We start from the raw sequence: 17,040 nt of genomic DNA on the forward strand, positions 1-17,040 counted from the left end.
TAAAGCATTGACTACATCGTTCTGAAGTCTGAATACGCACTGCTGATTGGCTTTGTATGTAACCAATCAGATGGTTGTGTGGGCGGGACAATGAGGCAGAGAGAGAGGCAGAAAGCAGAGCAGCTTGTGAAGACTTCTGCTTCCGAACTTGTTCGGTACGCCCGCGTGCCGAACCGAAACCCCCGTACCGAAACGGTTTGATACAAATACACGTATCGTTACACCCCTAGGAGCGAGGGTGAAGTGTCTTGCTCAAGGACACAACTGACGTGATGAGCTTGGTAGAAGGGGAGGATTGAACCAGGAACCCGCAGGTTGCTGGCACAGTCGCTCTCCCAACCGCGCCACGCCGTCCCCAAGTTCCCACCGGTACGCTCAGTAAGTGGGCATTAGGCCCATGGCAGTAGTGTCGACATACCCGCTTGTTGCCAGCACTATGTGCTTTTGCCCTTGTATGGCAGAATGCAAACAGACCGACGGAGTCTTGACATTAGTTCCGGCTGAGTTACTCTTCTCCTCGCAGGCATCCGGCCCTCTTTCCAACACTCTTTGGAGCAGCAGCATGTTGCCACTGCCCACCCGCCTCACCTTACTGTAGTCGCGCTCCTGGGGCACGAAGGGCTGGAGGATCGCAGAGGTGTCCTCCGTGACCCGGTCCTTTTCTACGTACAGTTTGTGGATATTGAAGTCACTGCGGGACTCGATCAACTGTGGAATCGCAAGCTGGGCGGAGCACAAAGAGAACTCTGGTCCCAGAACCCCCTGGGTGCAGAACATGCTCTCTGAGAGGCAGTGATGTTTAGTCAACTCTCGTGAGATCGGCTGGTTCAACAGGCTTGAAGCACTCGTAGGTAATGGACTGAACACTGATGGCCAGGTCTTCACTCTCCCAACATCTAAACCACTCATGTCTTCTTTAGCATCCAACCCATTCTCCCAGTCTCGCCCTCCCACCTGATCCTCTGGCCCCATCGGATGGTCATCATTTCCGTTGGACGGACCACATTTGTCCATCAGTAGGGTATGGCTGTCGCAGCTGCCCCGGCCCGAGTCACTGTCGGATGTGGAGCTCTCCGACTTGAAACAACCGCCGTGGAGCTCCTTGCTTTTCACTTCCTGCTCGTCCGGGACGTAGACCTCCAAGTACTCAACCAGAAGGTCCTCGTAGTTCGGCGATGACATCGGGGGGAAGTCGGACACCACCAGCGCACTGAAGACATCTTCAGATTTACCGTTCTGTTGAGGAGATGCATTTTGCTTCGATTAAAACTAATTACCCTATTTTTCGGACAATAAGTCACAGTTTTTTTCATAGTTTGGCCGGGGGTGCAACTTATACTCCGGAGCGACTTATGTGTGAAATTACTAACACATTACCTTAAAATATCAAATATTATTTAGCTCGTTCGCGGAGGAGACAAAGAAAATGTCAGCAATCGTCACACACATGTCAACCAAGAATTTGGCGGGGGGGTCATGGCAGAAGTGCATTATGGGTCATGGAATGCAAACTGCTATATGCTATATGCTACTGCTGTAGCTATTAAAATTAATCATTTTATCGTTGGCGGTAACTTAAAAAAACTGAGAAGGGCTGAACAAAAATGGCACCGAAAAAGAAACAATGTACTGCAGATTACACAATATCAAATAATATTATTTATCTCATTCGCGGAAGAGACGAAGAAAATGTCAGCAATCGTCACACACACGTCAACCAATAAGAATTCGGCAGCGGAGGGTCATGGAAGGAGTGCATTGTGGGTCATGGGATGCTAACTGCTATATGCTATATGCTACTGCCGCAGCCATTAAAATGGATCATTTCATCGCTGGCGGTGACTTATAAAAACTGACAAGGGCTGAACAAAAATGGCACCGAAAAGGAAATCATGTACTGCAGATTACAAGCTGGATGTAGTGTAATACCGTATTTCCTTGAATTGCCGCAGGGCATATAGTATGCGCCTGCCTTGAATTACTGCCGGGTCAAACTCGCTTCGCGAAATAATTAGCGCATGCTTAGTATTACCGCCTGGTCAAACTCGGGACTGCACGAGTGACACTTCCCCTGTCATCATTTTCAAAATGGAGGAGGCTGATTTCAATACCGGTAATTTGAAATCGCATAAAGGGAAGAAGATTAAGAGGTATTCGGTAGGATTTAAGGTCCAAGCTTACATCACACTCAAATTTTTACTGCATGCCTTTGGTAAGTGCCGGAGTGAGAAGAGGTTTTAAATTAATTAGCGCCTCGGCAGCAATTCAAGGAAATACAGTATGGAGCAGAAAACGACAAGAGGAAGCTGTGCATACCTTTGTAGTTGGCAGAGTTGTTTAGAAGCGACATCGAGGAAGAAGATTTCATGGGATTTATCGATTAGGAGTGACAGATTGTTTGGTAAACGTATAGCATGTTCTATATGTTATAGTTATTTGAATGACTCTTACCATAATATGTTAGGTTAACATACCAGGCACCTTCTCAGTTGGTTATTTATGCGTCATATAACGTACACTTATTCAGCCTGTTGTTTACTATTCTTTATTTATTTTAAATTACCTTTCAAATATCTATTCTTGGTGTTGGATTTTATCAAATAAATTTCCCCCAAAAATGCGACTTATACTCCAGTGCGACGTATATGTTTTTTTCCTTCTTTATTATGCATTTTCGGCCGGTGCGACGTATACTCCGGAGCGATTTTTAATCCGAAAAATACGGTAGACCGTCCTTGGTTCTGTCCGTGTCTATGTCACTTAAACTTTGATCCCATAAGTCAGATTGTCTTGAAATTCCTCACACATCTCAAGTTAACAAATCACCAGTTGTAACTAAATCTTAGCACAACCCGTAGGTGGCTCCACAGATATAATTCCTTTAGCTGTGGTGTTTGTCTATGACCAGAAAAGAGTGTGATGCACGGATTAGGTCGTTTACCTTGAGAAGTTGTTGATTGAATCCTTTTATTTTAGGACCAGGGACAGGTGGCAGCAGGTAATGCTTCAAGCTTCTCTCATGAAAATGGAGACAAATCAGATTGTCAGAATCAGAAGAAGAGACCTTGGAATAAAAGGCTATATCATCACAGCTGAAAGAAGGTAAAGTTATACACAGAATTAATTCACACGGACTAAACCTTTATAAGTATAAATTACAACGTCATTTGGACACTTTTTTTTTTACAGTGCCTAAACAAAATTCAATAAAAAACTTAATTTTCTGAAAGTTATTGAAGTGAATGAATGAACTACAAATGGTGAATGTTCATATTCATCTTGGAGAAAGCAAACCACCAAGTTTAATGATTTCAGTTCGAGCACAATAAGATAAGGCCTCTTGGTTTGATATTAGCAGGGGAATTGGATCACTTTTTGTAGGAAAGAAACTCTAATTGGGACTTCGGAATGCAGAAGTGATAACCCTATCCTTGAGAAGAGACTACTTGTCTAGCTCAACGGAAACATTTACGTTATGACTTAAAGCAGTTGTTTTCCAGATACTTACACATGAACATCTCCTTTTATGTTCAGGATATGCTCTCCTGACCCAGCGCACACACACTAACAGGAGGTAGGAATATAAGACTGGTAGTTTGGCTTCTCCAGTTTAGGGGTCCTTCATTGTTTTGACCTAGATTTCTCTGGGTGCTGCAGACCCGTTAAAATGACGCTCGCTTGTAATAGAAGAACCCTTTTGTTCATCAAATCGTTTCTGTCGTCTCTTTTGATCCAGCCGCACTGCCGTGACATCCTTCTGTCCGAACGAGCATGGCAAGACTGAAAATTTAAAATTACAGCTTTTGGACATCTTTTCTGGAGCAATCTGGTTGTGTCGTCGCGGCGGTTGTTTCCTCAGAATGCAAAAAGGACCGTAAGGAATCAGCAAAAGCAGCGTGCTAATTTAATCAATCCTTCGACATGAAACAAAACCTAAAAAAAGTAGTCAAGTGTATTTCTGGTCTTGTCGTCCCCTCCCGGGCTGGGGGACGATGCAAATGGGTAGTTGGAGACGCTTTGCTGAACCAAAAGTTGCTTTATTACAAGCGAGTGTCGTTCAAACAGGTTTTCAGTACCCGGAGGAATCTTAGTCAAAAATGTAGGATTTCTAATTGGAGAAGCCAAACCATCAGTTCATATATTCCTTCTTTGTCTGTCTGGGTGTGTGCTAAGTCTAAACAGCACCACCTGAGCATAAAAGGAGATGTTTGTGTGTAAGTGTCTGGAAAACAACTGCTTTAAGTCATAACTTAAATGTTTCCGTTGAGCTAGACAAGTAGTCTCTTCTCAAGGATATGGTTATCACTTTTGGATTCCAAAGTTCCTAGGGCTTTCTTCCTATGAGAAGTGATCCAATTCACCTGCGAATATCAAACTAAGGGGCCTTATCTTATGGGATCAAACTGAAATACCAATATTTAATTAAACTTGGAGGTTTGCTTTTTTTTTAGATGAATATGAACATTCACCAAATGTAGAAATTAAAATGAGTTAATTAATACACTTTAGCAGCATGCCGAAGGGAAGCATTGACAAACTTACAGTTCTTAGTACTTAGCATAGAAGGAAAACCAAAAAAGTAGCATCAGGAATAACTGCCGCACAGGAATCAAACCCAGGACCTTCTCGCTGTGAGGCGCTAAACTTTTTTTTTTTTTTAATGCTGCTTTATTTAAGGAATCGTACATGAATTGATTCAAGCCGACCCCAACTTAAACAAGTTGAAAAACTTATTACCATTTAGTGGTCAATTGTACGGAATATGTACTGTACTCCGCAATCTACTAATACAAGTTTCAATCAATCAATCAATATAAAATTAGACCTGGAAATTATTATAATTACATTTTATTTTTACACATTTTTTTAAAAGCAATTAGTAAAAATAATACTTTTTGGAGATATTTCAAATGTGTTTTATATCTTCACATGCAGTCCTTTATTAAGGTGTGCAAGTTCAATCTTTGTAAAGGCTGCAGATGCAGCGGTACCTCTCGAGCCACATGCGGCTCTTTAGTGCCTCACTAGTGGCTCCCTGGAGCATTTTTAATAAGGATTGAAAATGGAAAAAGATGGGGAAAAATAATGTTTTGGTTTTAATATGTTTTGTGTTTGAGGACAAACATTCCCAAGTGTTACGAAGCCCACTCTTTAATATGTGTGTGTGTATCCTTCACTGATGAGCGTAATTGGTGAACATTATTTTGTCCTACTAATTTTGGTGGTTCTTGAACTCACCATAGTGTGGACTGGGTCGCAAGTTTGTTTACAGGTAAAATCTTCCACTCCTCCTTAGTCTCATTTTGTCCACCAAACGTTTTATACTGTGTGTGAATGCACAAAGGTGAGCTTTGTTGATGTTATTGACTTGCTGGACTGCTTATCAGGCATACTTGATCACTGCATGACTGCAAGCTAATCAATGCTAACATGCTATTTAGGCTAGCTGTATGTACATATTGCATCATTATGCCTCATTTGTAGCTACATTTGAGCTCATTTAATATACAAACCCCGTTTCCATATGAGTTGGGAAATTGTGTTGGATGTAAATATAAACGGAATACAATGATTTGCAAATCCTTTTCAACCCATATTCAGTTGAGTGCACTACAAAGACAAGATATTTGATGTTCAAACTTATAAACAATTTTATTTTGCAAATAATTAACTTAGAATTTCATGGCTGCAACATGTGCCAAAGTAGTTGGGAAAGGGCATGTTCACCCCTGTGTTACATCACCTTTTCTTTTAACAACACTCAATAAACGTTTGGGAACTGAGGAAACTAATTGTTGAATTTTTGAAAGTGGAATTCTTTCCCATTCTTGTTTTATGTAGAGCTTTAGTCGTTCAACAGTCCGGGCTCTCCGCTGTCTTATTTTGCGCTTAATAATGCGACACACATTTTCGATGGGAGACAGGTCTCTATGATACCACGCTGTTGCAACACGTGGCTTGGCATTGTCTTGCTGAAATAGGCAGGGTTTCCATGATAACGTTGCTTGGATGACAACATATGTTGTTCCAAAACCTGTATGGACCATTCAGCATTAATGGTGCCTTCACAGATGTGTAAGTTACCCATGCCTTGGGCACTAATACACATCCATACCATCACAGATGCTGGATTTTGAACTTTGCGCCTATAACAATCCGGATGGTTATTTTTCTCTTTGTTCCGGAGGACACCAGGTCCACAGTTTCCAAAGACAATTTGAAATGTGGACTCGTCAGACCACGGAACACCTTTCCACTTTGCATCAGTCCATCTTAGATGAGCTCAGGCCCAGCGAAGCCAGCGGCGTTCCTTGGTTTTGTTGATAAATGGGTTTTGCTTTGCATAGCAGAGTTTGTAGTTACTGACAGGGGTTTTATGAAGTGTTCCTGGGCCCATGTGGTGATATCCTTTACACACTGTTGTCTGTTTTTGATGCAGTACCGCCTGAGGGATCAACGGTCCGTAATATCATCGCTTACGTGCAGTGATTTCTCCAGATTCTCTGAACCTTTTGATGATTTTACGGACAGTAGATGGTAAAATCCCTAAATTCCTTTCAATAGCTCGTTGAGAAATGTTTTTCTAAAACTGTTCGACAATTTGCTTACAAAGTGGTGACCCTCGACCCATCCTTGTTTGTGAATTACTTAGCATTTCATGGAAGCTGCTTTTATACCCAATCATGGCACCCACCTGTTCCCAATTAGCCTGCACACCTGTGGGATGTTCCAAATAAGTGTTTGATGAGCATTCCCCAACTTTATCAGTATTTATTGCCACCTTTTCCAACGTCTTTGTCACGTGTTACTGGCATCAAATTCTAAAGTTAATGATTATTTGCAAAAAAAAATGTTTATCAGTTTGAACATCAAATATGTTGTCTTTGTAGCATATTCAACTGAATATGGGTTGAAAATGATTTGCAAATCATTGTATTCCGTTTACATTTACATCTAACACAATTTCCCAACTCATATGGAAACGGGGTTTGTAATTTACTTTTATCCTCTTTGTATACAATTTAGTTTTGCATGGCCAATGACACATTATCTGTATGTAATATTGGCTGCATTTCAGATACTTGTTTGTATGCCATGTTGTTCCAGACCACAGCAAACATTACCTAGCTTGCCAAAGATTGTAATAAATCTCTAAAAAAAAAAAAGAGACGTTTCACAAACATCCGTAGCTTTGGCCATTAAAAGCCAGTAATTTCCAGGAATTATCTCACCTTCTATGTAGCCACTGATTTATTTGAGGTTTTTTAACGTTGTAAAACGTCCCACTGGGGTGAGTTTTTCCTTGCCCCTATGTGGGCTCTGTACCGCGGATTTCATTGTGGCTTGTGCAGCCCTTTGAGACACTTGTGACTTAGGGCTATATGAATAAACATTGATTGATTGAAATATTTAAATTTCAACATTTCTGTCATTTTGATAGTAGGCTAATATTGCTAATATAAACACTTATATCACGTGTTGCCTTCATTATAACACTTATGTAAGGCTCTAGACAGATTTGTTTTTGTATTATTGGTCTAATTTGGCTCGTTCAATGTTGTGGGTTGCCGACCCCTGGTTTAGAGAAAGAGATTGACATTGTTTTTTTTTTTTTCAGTCATCGGAAGGAAGAAAAAGAGAAGATATTCATTGAATTAGAGCAGGGGTGTCAAACTCAAATACAGAGTGGGCCAAAATTTAAAACTGAACAAAGTCGCGGGCCAAGGTTGAACAAATTAACCTTTTAATAGGGACCCAAACAAGTTTTGCATTGAATATTGAACAAGCGAGACTTATATAACTTTATAGTAGCATGCAAAATCGAGTTTCAAATAATACTAATAATTTTAAAATAGCAATGGCATATCAAATCAAATTTAAATAGAAATTTAATGCTTCTTTTCTATTTGCAGCCTTCTCAGGTAAATATCAAAATAAACTTTTCCCACAGGCTAATAATACATTTTTATATTGTAGCGCCCAGGAAGAGGTAGTACTGCAAGGGTTTCTGTGTATTTGTTCTGTTGTGTTACAGTGCGGATGTTCTCCTGAAATTTGCTTGTCATTCTCGTTTAGTGTTGGTTCACAGTGTGGCGCATATTTGTAACCGTCTTAAAGTTGTTTATACGGCCACCCTCAGTGTGACCTGTATGGCTGTTGACCAAGCTTGCATTGCATTAGCGTGTGTGTGTGTGTGTACAAGCCACATATATCATGTAACTAGGCCGGCACGCCGTTTCTACGTAGGAAAAGCGGACGTGACGAAAGGTTTTAGAGGACGCTTGAGGCAGTGGCTTTAAGGCATGCCCCCAATATTGTTGCCCAGGTGGGAATCGGGAGAAATTTGGGAGAATGGTTGCCCCCTGTGATTTTCGTGAGGGGCACTGAAATTTGGGAGTCTCCTTGGAAAATCGGGGGGGGGGGGGGGGGGGGGGGGGGGTTAGCAAGTATGAGTATTCGCGGTGAATGCGGTGTTACAGCTACACCGCCACTGTATAATACCGGCGGGCCAGCTCTAATGTTAATTTGATATTGCCTCAAGGGCCAAATGAAAATACACGGCGGGCCAGAGTTTGACACCCATGACTTAGAGAAATAAATAATCAAAAACAAACAAGTAATTGACTTGGTGAACTTTATGTTAATCGATGCACCAGACATTATTTCATATAAATGCAAAACAAATGGCATACGTGTAAAGTCAAGTGAGTGCAGCTGGGATAGGCTCCAGCCCTGACAAGCGGCATAAAACGGACGGATGGATGGATTGTTTTGAAGCAATTGTGATGTACCAGATTTTTCTTTTGACAGTATTTCGGTTGCAATCGAAAGGACTTTTGCAGATATGTATACAGTCGTGTCGTCCGCATACATTTGACATGTTGCTCCTTTACAGATATTTGGTAAATCAGTCGTATAAAAATTAGGGTATTAGAAAAGGGCGTACGTCAGGTTTTTGTTAGCTTGTTACGTGAGGGTCCGGGTGCTGTTGACTTGTCAAGAGACAGTTTACAGTAATTGCCTTTTTGCAGAGCCGAGACAGCTGATTAAATCAAACCATAAATGGAGGCTTTAAAATGCCTTAGTAAATGTTTTACTGAGCTTTTCAATATGAAAGGACAATGAGAGCTTTCTCTCCCTTGGTATGTCTTCTAACTTGACTGGTTCAAAAGATTTGACAAACGAAAAAAAAATGTGTTGGCAATTTTCACATTATTCCATTTATCTTCAATTTTGCTATTTTTCAGGTTAGATGCCCAATTTTTTTGTTACAATCCTCTGCCACTTTGCCTTCAGAATGAACAATTAATTGCATAAAAGAACATGTTTTTGTGGTGCACAACCCCCGGATTTGTGTACTTCAGTCCAAATATTTTAGAGGTTGTTTAATCTGCACACTCCGAGTGGTTGTTTTTACCTTTTTTTTTTAAATTAATCTTAAATAAGAACTCCTTAGAATAGTTCAAATGGTTGGTAAAATTTGTGGGACAACCATGTTGAAAAGGAAAGCTCAGAGTATTCTGGTAGACGAAATCATGAAGTCAGGGAGGCGCTATAGCACAGGTGTCAAACTCAAGGCCCGGGGGCCAGATGTGGCCCGCCACTTCATTTTATTTGGCCCTGGAAAGCCTGGAAAAGATATGCATCAATAAAGTACTGTAACTTTTCTTACTAAATGTATTATTTATTTTTATTTTGGAAGAAAACAAATATATGCACTCCATGCAATCGCAAATTATGTTAACTTAAACCAGGGTTCACCAACCTTTTTGAAACCAAGAGCTACTTCTTGGGTACTGATTAATGCAAAGGGCTACCAGTTTGATACAAACTCAAATAAATTGCAGAAATAGCCAATTTGCTCAATTTACCTTTAATATATATATATATATAAATGGGTATTTCTGTCTGTCATTCCGTCATACATTTTTTTTCCTTTTACGGAAGTTTTTTTGTATAGAATAAATGATGAAAAAAACACTTATTTGAACGGTTTAAAAGAGGAGAAAACACGAAAAAAATTAAAAAAGAATTTTGAAACATAGTTTATCTTCAATTTTGACTCTTTAAAATTCAAAATTCAACCGAAAAAAATGAATAGAAAAACTAGCTAATTCGAATCTTTTTGAACAATAAAAATACAAAAATTTATGGAACATCATTAGGAATTTTTCCTGATTAAGATTAATTTTAGAATTTTGATGACATGTTTTAAATAGGTAAAATCCAATCTGCACTTTGTTAGAATATATAACAAATTGGACCAAGCTATATTTCTAACAAAGACAAATCATTATTTCCTTCTAGATTTTCCAGAACAAAAATTTTAAAAGAAATTCAAAAGACTTTGAAATAATATTCAAATTTGATTTTCTAGATTTGCCAGAATATTTTTTATTTATTTTAATCATAATAAGTTTGAAGAAATATTTCACAAATATTCTTCGTCGAAAAAACAGAAGGTAAAATGAAGAATTAAATTAAAATGTATTTACTATTCTTTACAATAAAAAAAAATAGTTGAACATTGATTTAAATTGTCAGGAAAGAAGAGGAATGAATTTAAAAGGTAAAAAGGTATATGTGTTTAAAAATCCTAAAATCATTTTTAAGGTTGTATTTTTTCTCTAAAATTGTCTTTTTGAAAGTTAAGAGAAGCAAAGTAAAAAAATAAATGAATTTATTTAAACAAGTGAAGACCCATCCATCCATCCATTTCTACCGCTTATTCCCTTTTGGGGTCGCGGGGGGCGCTGGCGCCTATCTCAGCTACAATCGGGCGGAAGGCGGGGTACACCCTGGACAAGTCGCAAGTGAAGACCAAGTCTTTAAAATATTTTCTTTGATTTTCAAATTCTATTTGAGTTTTGTCTCTCTTAGAATTAGAAATGTCGAGCAAAGCGAGACCCGCTTGATAGTAAATAAATACAATTTAAAAATAGGGGTAGCTCACTGGTAAGTGCTGCTATTTGAGCTAATTTTAGAACAGGCCAGCGGGCGACTCATCTGGTCCTTACGGGCTACCTGGTGCCCGCGGGCACCGCGTTTGTGACCCCTGACTTAAACACTGTCTAATTATGTATAAATATATTATCAAACATTCAAACCATTTTTTTTTATATAAATACATACTAATGATAATGATCTCAAAGCAAGTTATCCATCAAATTGTGCCATATAAAAGTAGCAATACATTTCATGGTAAAATTGTGAAATTTACTGAGATTTTACAGCATTTTTCTTCAAATGAAAAAAAAACTGTGCTTCTTTTGCTGTAATAAACGGTGGTGCTGTTTTTGTATTTACAGTAATACATCGAAAAATCTACCGTTGTTGATTTGCGGTAAAAAAAACAAACAACAAAAAAAAAAAAAACGGCAGCTCAGTCAGGTTGCGAAATTTTACTGTTAAATTGCAGGTTTTTTCATCTACAGTAAATAAAACTAATTCTGATAACTGAGCTGCCTTTTTTTTTTTTTTACCATGAAAACAGCAATACTGTTTTTCCATTTACAGTAATATACACTTACATTTTGAGGTGAAATTATTGCAACTTAAATCTGCAAAAAAAATACATTATACATTGTGCAATAATAGTATTCACTGTTAGAAAGAAGCGGCCCTCTGGGGCCAAACATAACGGCAACGTGGCCCTCAGTGAAAACGACTTTGAAACCTCTGCGCTATAGAGCTCCACTGGCCAGACAGAGGTCCTTTCAAAAAGTTTTTTTTAACCCAAATGCCGTTGCCATTCTTATGTGACTAGTAAACACAACACATGTTAATCATTTTGCAGAGCAGTCTGCTGAAAAGGATGGAAAGGGCCACTCAATATAGCACCCGACGCTGTAGTCAAAGTTGGAATTGCCACAAAACACCTTTTAAGACATGGGTCACCAACGCGGTGCCCGCGGGCACCAGGTAGCCCGTAAGGACCAGATGAGTCGCCCGCTGGCCTGTTCTAAAAATAGCTCAAATAGCAGCACTTACCAGTGAGCTGCTTCTATTTCTAAATTTTATTTATTTACTAGCAAGCTGGTCTCGCTTTGCTCGACATTTTTATTCTAAGAGAGACAAAACTCAAATAGAATTTGAAAATCACAGAAAATATTTTAAAGACTTGGTCTTCACTTGTTTAAATAAATTCATAAATTTTTTTACTTTGCTTCTTATAACTTTCAGAAAGACTATTTTAGAGAAAAAATACAACCTTAAAAATTATTTTAGGATTTTTAAACACATACCTTTTTACCTTTTAAATTCCTTCCTCTTCTTTCCTGACAATTTCTATCAATGTTCAAGTATTTTTTTTTTATTGTAAAGATTAATAAATACATTTTAATTTAATTATTAATTTTAGCTTCAGTTTTTTCGACGAAATATATTTGTGAAATATTTCTTCAAACTTATTATGATTAAAATTCAAAAAAAGTATTCTGGAAAATCTAGAAAATCTTTAGAATCAAATTTGAATCTTATTTCAAAGTGTTTTGAATTTCTTTTTAAATTTTTGTTCTGGAAAATCTAGAAGAAATAATGATTTGTCTTTGTTAGAAATATAGCTTGGTCCAATTTGTTATATATTCTAATAAAATGCAGATTGGATTTTAACGTATTTAAAACATGTCATCAAAATTGTAAAATTAATCTTAATCATAAATTATTTTTTTACTTTTTTCAAAAAGATTCAAATTAGCTAGTTTTACTCTTCTTTTTTTCGGTTGAATTTAGAATTTTAAAGAGTCGAAATTGAAGATAAACTATGTTTCCAAATTGTATTTAAATTTTTTTCCTGTTTTCTCGTCTTTTAAACCATTCAATTAAGTGTTTTTTTCATCATTTATTCTCTACAAAAAATCTTACCTAAATGGAAAAAAAATGTACGACGGAATTACAGACAGAAATACCCATTTTATATATATATATATATATATATATATATATATATATATATATATATATATATATATATATATATATATATTATATATATATATATGTGTGTGTGTGTGTGTGTGTGTGTATGTATATAAATAGATTTATTTATTAAAGGTAAATTGAGCAAATTGGCTATTTCTGGCAATTTATTTAAGTGTGTATCAAACTGGTAGCCCTTCTCATTAATCAGTACCCAAGAAGTAGCTCTTGGTTTTAAAAAGGTTGGTGACCCCTGTTTTAAGATATTCAACACTGTACTGATGTCAGGCTGCTAAAGTGGATACTCTATTTATTTTGAATGTTACTAGTTATGGGAGTACATTGTGAATACATTGAGAAGTGAACAAAAGTTGAGCTGACTGTTATGGAAATAAAAAGGGGTAGGTTTAAATAAGGTCTGCTTCTTCCTACTCCTTTTCAAACATGTTGAATAGAGCAGTGTTTTTCAACCACTGTGTCGCGGCACACTAGTGTGCCGTGAGATACTGTCTGATGTGCCAATGGGAGATTATGTAATTTCACCTATTTGGGGTAAAAATGTTTTTTTGCAAACCAGTAATTATAGTCTGCAAATTATGTGTTGGTGTTGAGTGTCGGTGCTGTCTAGAGCTCGGCAGAGTACACGTGTAATACTCTTCCATATCAGTAGGTGGCAGCAGGTAGTTAAGTGATTTTTAGACGACGGGAAATCGTCCTGTGAGACGACAAGGGTTTGTCGAGTATATAATGCTTAAACCAAAAATAATCAAAAGGTGAGTGCCCCTAAGAAAAGGCATTGAAGCTTAGGGAAGGCTATGCAGAACGAAACTAAAACTGAACTGGCTACAAAGTAAACAAAAACAGAATGCTGGACGACAGCAAAGACTTACTGTGGGGCAAAGAGGGTGTCCACCATGTACATCCGAACATGAAATTACAATAAAAAATGTCCCCACAAGGAAGGATAAAAACAAATGAAATATTTTTGATTGCTAAAACAAAGTAGATGCAGGAAATATCGCTCAAAGGAAGACATGGACAATACCAAAAAAAACAGGAAAATCCACCAAAATAGGAGCGCAAGACAAGAACTAAGGGACTATACACAGGAAAACGGCAAAAAAAGTCAAAATATTTCAGCGTGTGATGTGACAGGTGGTGACAGTACACCTACTTTGAGACAAGAGCTATAGTGATGCATGCTTGATTATTATTTGAAGTCATTACCAACAATTGCGACAATGACTTTTTACTGTCAACTGAGTTTTGTTTTTTAATGATTTCTGTTGGTGGTGTGCCTGCGGATTTTTTCAATTAAAAAAAAATGTGCCTTTGCTCAAAAAGAGGTTGAAAAACACTGGAATAGAGAAACTGGAAATTGTGATGTATCATGTTGAATTTCCCCCAGTGATCAATAAAGTACTTTCTATTCTATTCTATTTTATGTTGTATGCATGCAAGGGTTGTACGGTATACCGGTATTAGTATAGTACTGCGATATTAACGAATAATTTTTGGTACGATACCGTCTCTGAAATGTACCGGTCCTGCAGCCCTTCGTGCCAGAGTCGAAGTCACGCCCTGACATTGCTGGTTTATGAGCAGACGAGCATGTTCGGCAGCGCACAATCACTGAGTACTTACAAGCAGACAGTGTGTAGACAGGAAAGGGAGAACGAACACATTTTGGTGTAAAAACTAAAGATAAAGGTGAAGTTATAACACTGAAATGCCCTCAGGAAGAGGTGCTTTAAGACATGGCTAGTTAGCTAGCGGCTAACGTCCATCCGCCGTCGGCAATGTTGTAGCTACTTCTAAATCACTAATCCTCGTCTCCATGGCAACAAAAAAGTAAATTTCTTACAAGTATCATCCCTGCAGGACGAGGAATAGCTAAACATGCTTCACTACACTGGCGTCACAATGTAAATAAACGGCATTGGCAGATCTACACCTAACATCCACTGTAATGATACCAAGTACAGGCACGTATCTAGTCGATACTTCTATAAATACGTCAATATTTTTTGGCATCACAACGTCTTCTTTTTTAAAATAAATGTATATTTTGTTTATAAACTCAGGAAATATGTCCCTGGACACAATAGGACTTTGAATATGACCAATGTATGATCCTGTAACCACTTGGTATCGGATTGATACCCGAATTTGTGGTATCATCCAAAACTAATGTAAAGTATCAAACAAGAGAAGAATACGTGATTATTGCATTTTAACAGAAGTGTAGATAGAACATGTTACAAGAGAAAGTAAGCAGATATTAACAGTAAATGAACAAGTCGATTGAAAATTCATTTTCTACCGCTTGTCCTTAATAATTTTTACAAAATAATAGAATGGAAAATGACACAATATGTTACTGCATATGTCAACAGCAACGTTCCCTCTAAGGTACGCGCCTGTGCAATTGCACACTGCTCACGCGTCCTCTGTGCACGGCAAATCGAGGCTGCGAACAAAATCGAATAAAAAGGTAAGCACATAACAGTGTGCACGTCAGCCGTCGCTCACATGTGCGCCACTGAATGCTCAAGGAGTTTTGCCGTTTGCTCACACATATGAAAAATTGGACGGAAAATTGATCAACAGACTAATGAAGAGCCTTGGTTTGTTTACTTACTACTAAAAGACAAGTTGTCTTGTATGTTCACTATTTTATTTAAGGATTTAACTGCAACGAGAAACATATGTTTACTGTACCCTTAGATTTTTTGTTAAAATAAAGCCAATAATGCAATTTTTGTGGTCCCCTTTATTTAGAAAAGTACCAAAAAGTACCCAAATAGTCAGGCTGGCCCCTGACAGTTTGTTTGTGTTCTAGTTTTTTCCTTTGTGTGTAGTAATTCCTGTCAGCGCTCTTATTTTGTTGGTTTCCTGTTTTTCTCCCTGAGTGCTGTGTTCCCTCAGTTGCGGCTGAGTGGCACCTGGCCACACCTGGTGTCAATCAGCCCGCTCCTATTTTAACCTGCCTTCCCATCCAGTCTGTGCTGGATTATTGTCATGTATTGTCGCTCCTGCTGTGTCGTACCTTGTCGTGTCTTTGCAGCGTAGTGGTAAGATATATTTGTTAGATGTTTGTAGCTTACTGTTTTTTGTGCCCTGTTTCCAGTTTGTTTTCATATTACAAGTACGACTTCTGTTTTCCTGCTCGCTACCCGCTAGCTTCCACGCTAGGCCCCTTTTTGTTTTTGCTAGCTTCCATGCTAAGTTCCTTTTGTTTTTTAGCTTCCATGCTAGCTCTCTTAGTTTGTTATCCGCCTCGTGCATGCTTTTTGTTGTACCCCTTTTGTTTGTTCTTGTTTTAGTATTCATATTAAATCATGTTTTCTCATTCAATGCCTGCCTCCTTCTCTGCATCTTGGGGTTTGTCACAAACCTACTCTGACACAAATAATTTTAGTACCGGTACCAAAATACTGGTATCGTTACAACACCAACGCATGGTCCAAATAAACACAAACTCAACACAACTTTTCAAAACAATTGCATCAGATTGATAGAACAACTGACTTGCCAAGTGATGATGATATCTGAATGTGAAATAAAACTTTGGTTATTTAGATTTGTAATATTACCTGTGACCATTCATGCGTAACAACCACGAGATGGTGAGGACCATGAAGGCACAAAACACTGTGATGACGATCCATGTTGACTTTTCTCGATGGAAATCTGTGACAGACAACAGATATATTTTACAAACACGCAATAAAAAATGGCATCGACTTGACTCGGATGTGTTCGGTGGTAGAAAAATTCTGCGTATAAACGAAGCCAACAACAGCATCCATACTGGCAAACGTGACGGCTCAAGGTCTCTCTTTCTCCGACCAAAATTCCTGACATGTTTGTAACCCCGGTGACCATATTTATTCGCTGTTGAACCATGTTTTATTCCGGGATCAATACTTCCATTCATTTTCTACTGCTTGTCCCTTTATTTAACAGTAATGAACAAGGATGGATGTTGTCATGCAATAATTGCACGGAAGAAGTTTAATCAGAGCAGCGGAGCATCTGTAATAGGTAAAAATTGCTAATAATTGCTACCATGGCGACCTTTCAGAGGTTGTATTGAATGCTCTGAAAAGTGTGTGTGTG

At 38.2% G+C, this 17,040-nt stretch overlaps 1 protein-coding gene across 3 annotated transcripts in view; it reads right to left on the reverse strand.

Moving 5' to 3' along the window:
* Window positions 1–17,040, reverse strand: part of prlra (prolactin receptor a) — a 69,595-nt gene that overhangs the window by 1,777 nt on the left and 50,778 nt on the right. For 2 of the 3 annotated variants that reach the window (XM_061876496.1, XM_061876495.1), the window contains exons 7-9: window positions 16,515–16,611; window positions 2,942–3,014; window positions 1–1,236 (exon numbers count right to left, since the gene is read on the reverse strand). The exon at window positions 1–1,236 is cut by the window's left edge and continues 1,777 nt beyond it. In XM_061876496.1, the coding sequence (XP_061732480.1) occupies window positions 376–1,236; window positions 2,942–3,014; window positions 16,515–16,611 (1,031 nt within the window). In that variant the 3' untranslated portion in view covers window positions 1–375. The remainder of the gene's footprint in view (window positions 1,237–2,941; window positions 3,015–16,514; window positions 16,612–17,040) is intronic. The other variant, XM_061876497.1, reaches the window with a different exon arrangement.

This window comes from Nerophis ophidion, linkage group LG17 (genome assembly GCF_033978795.1).
Source record: "Nerophis ophidion isolate RoL-2023_Sa linkage group LG17, RoL_Noph_v1.0, whole genome shotgun sequence".
Lineage (NCBI taxonomy): Eukaryota > Metazoa > Chordata > Actinopteri > Syngnathiformes > Syngnathidae > Nerophis > Nerophis ophidion.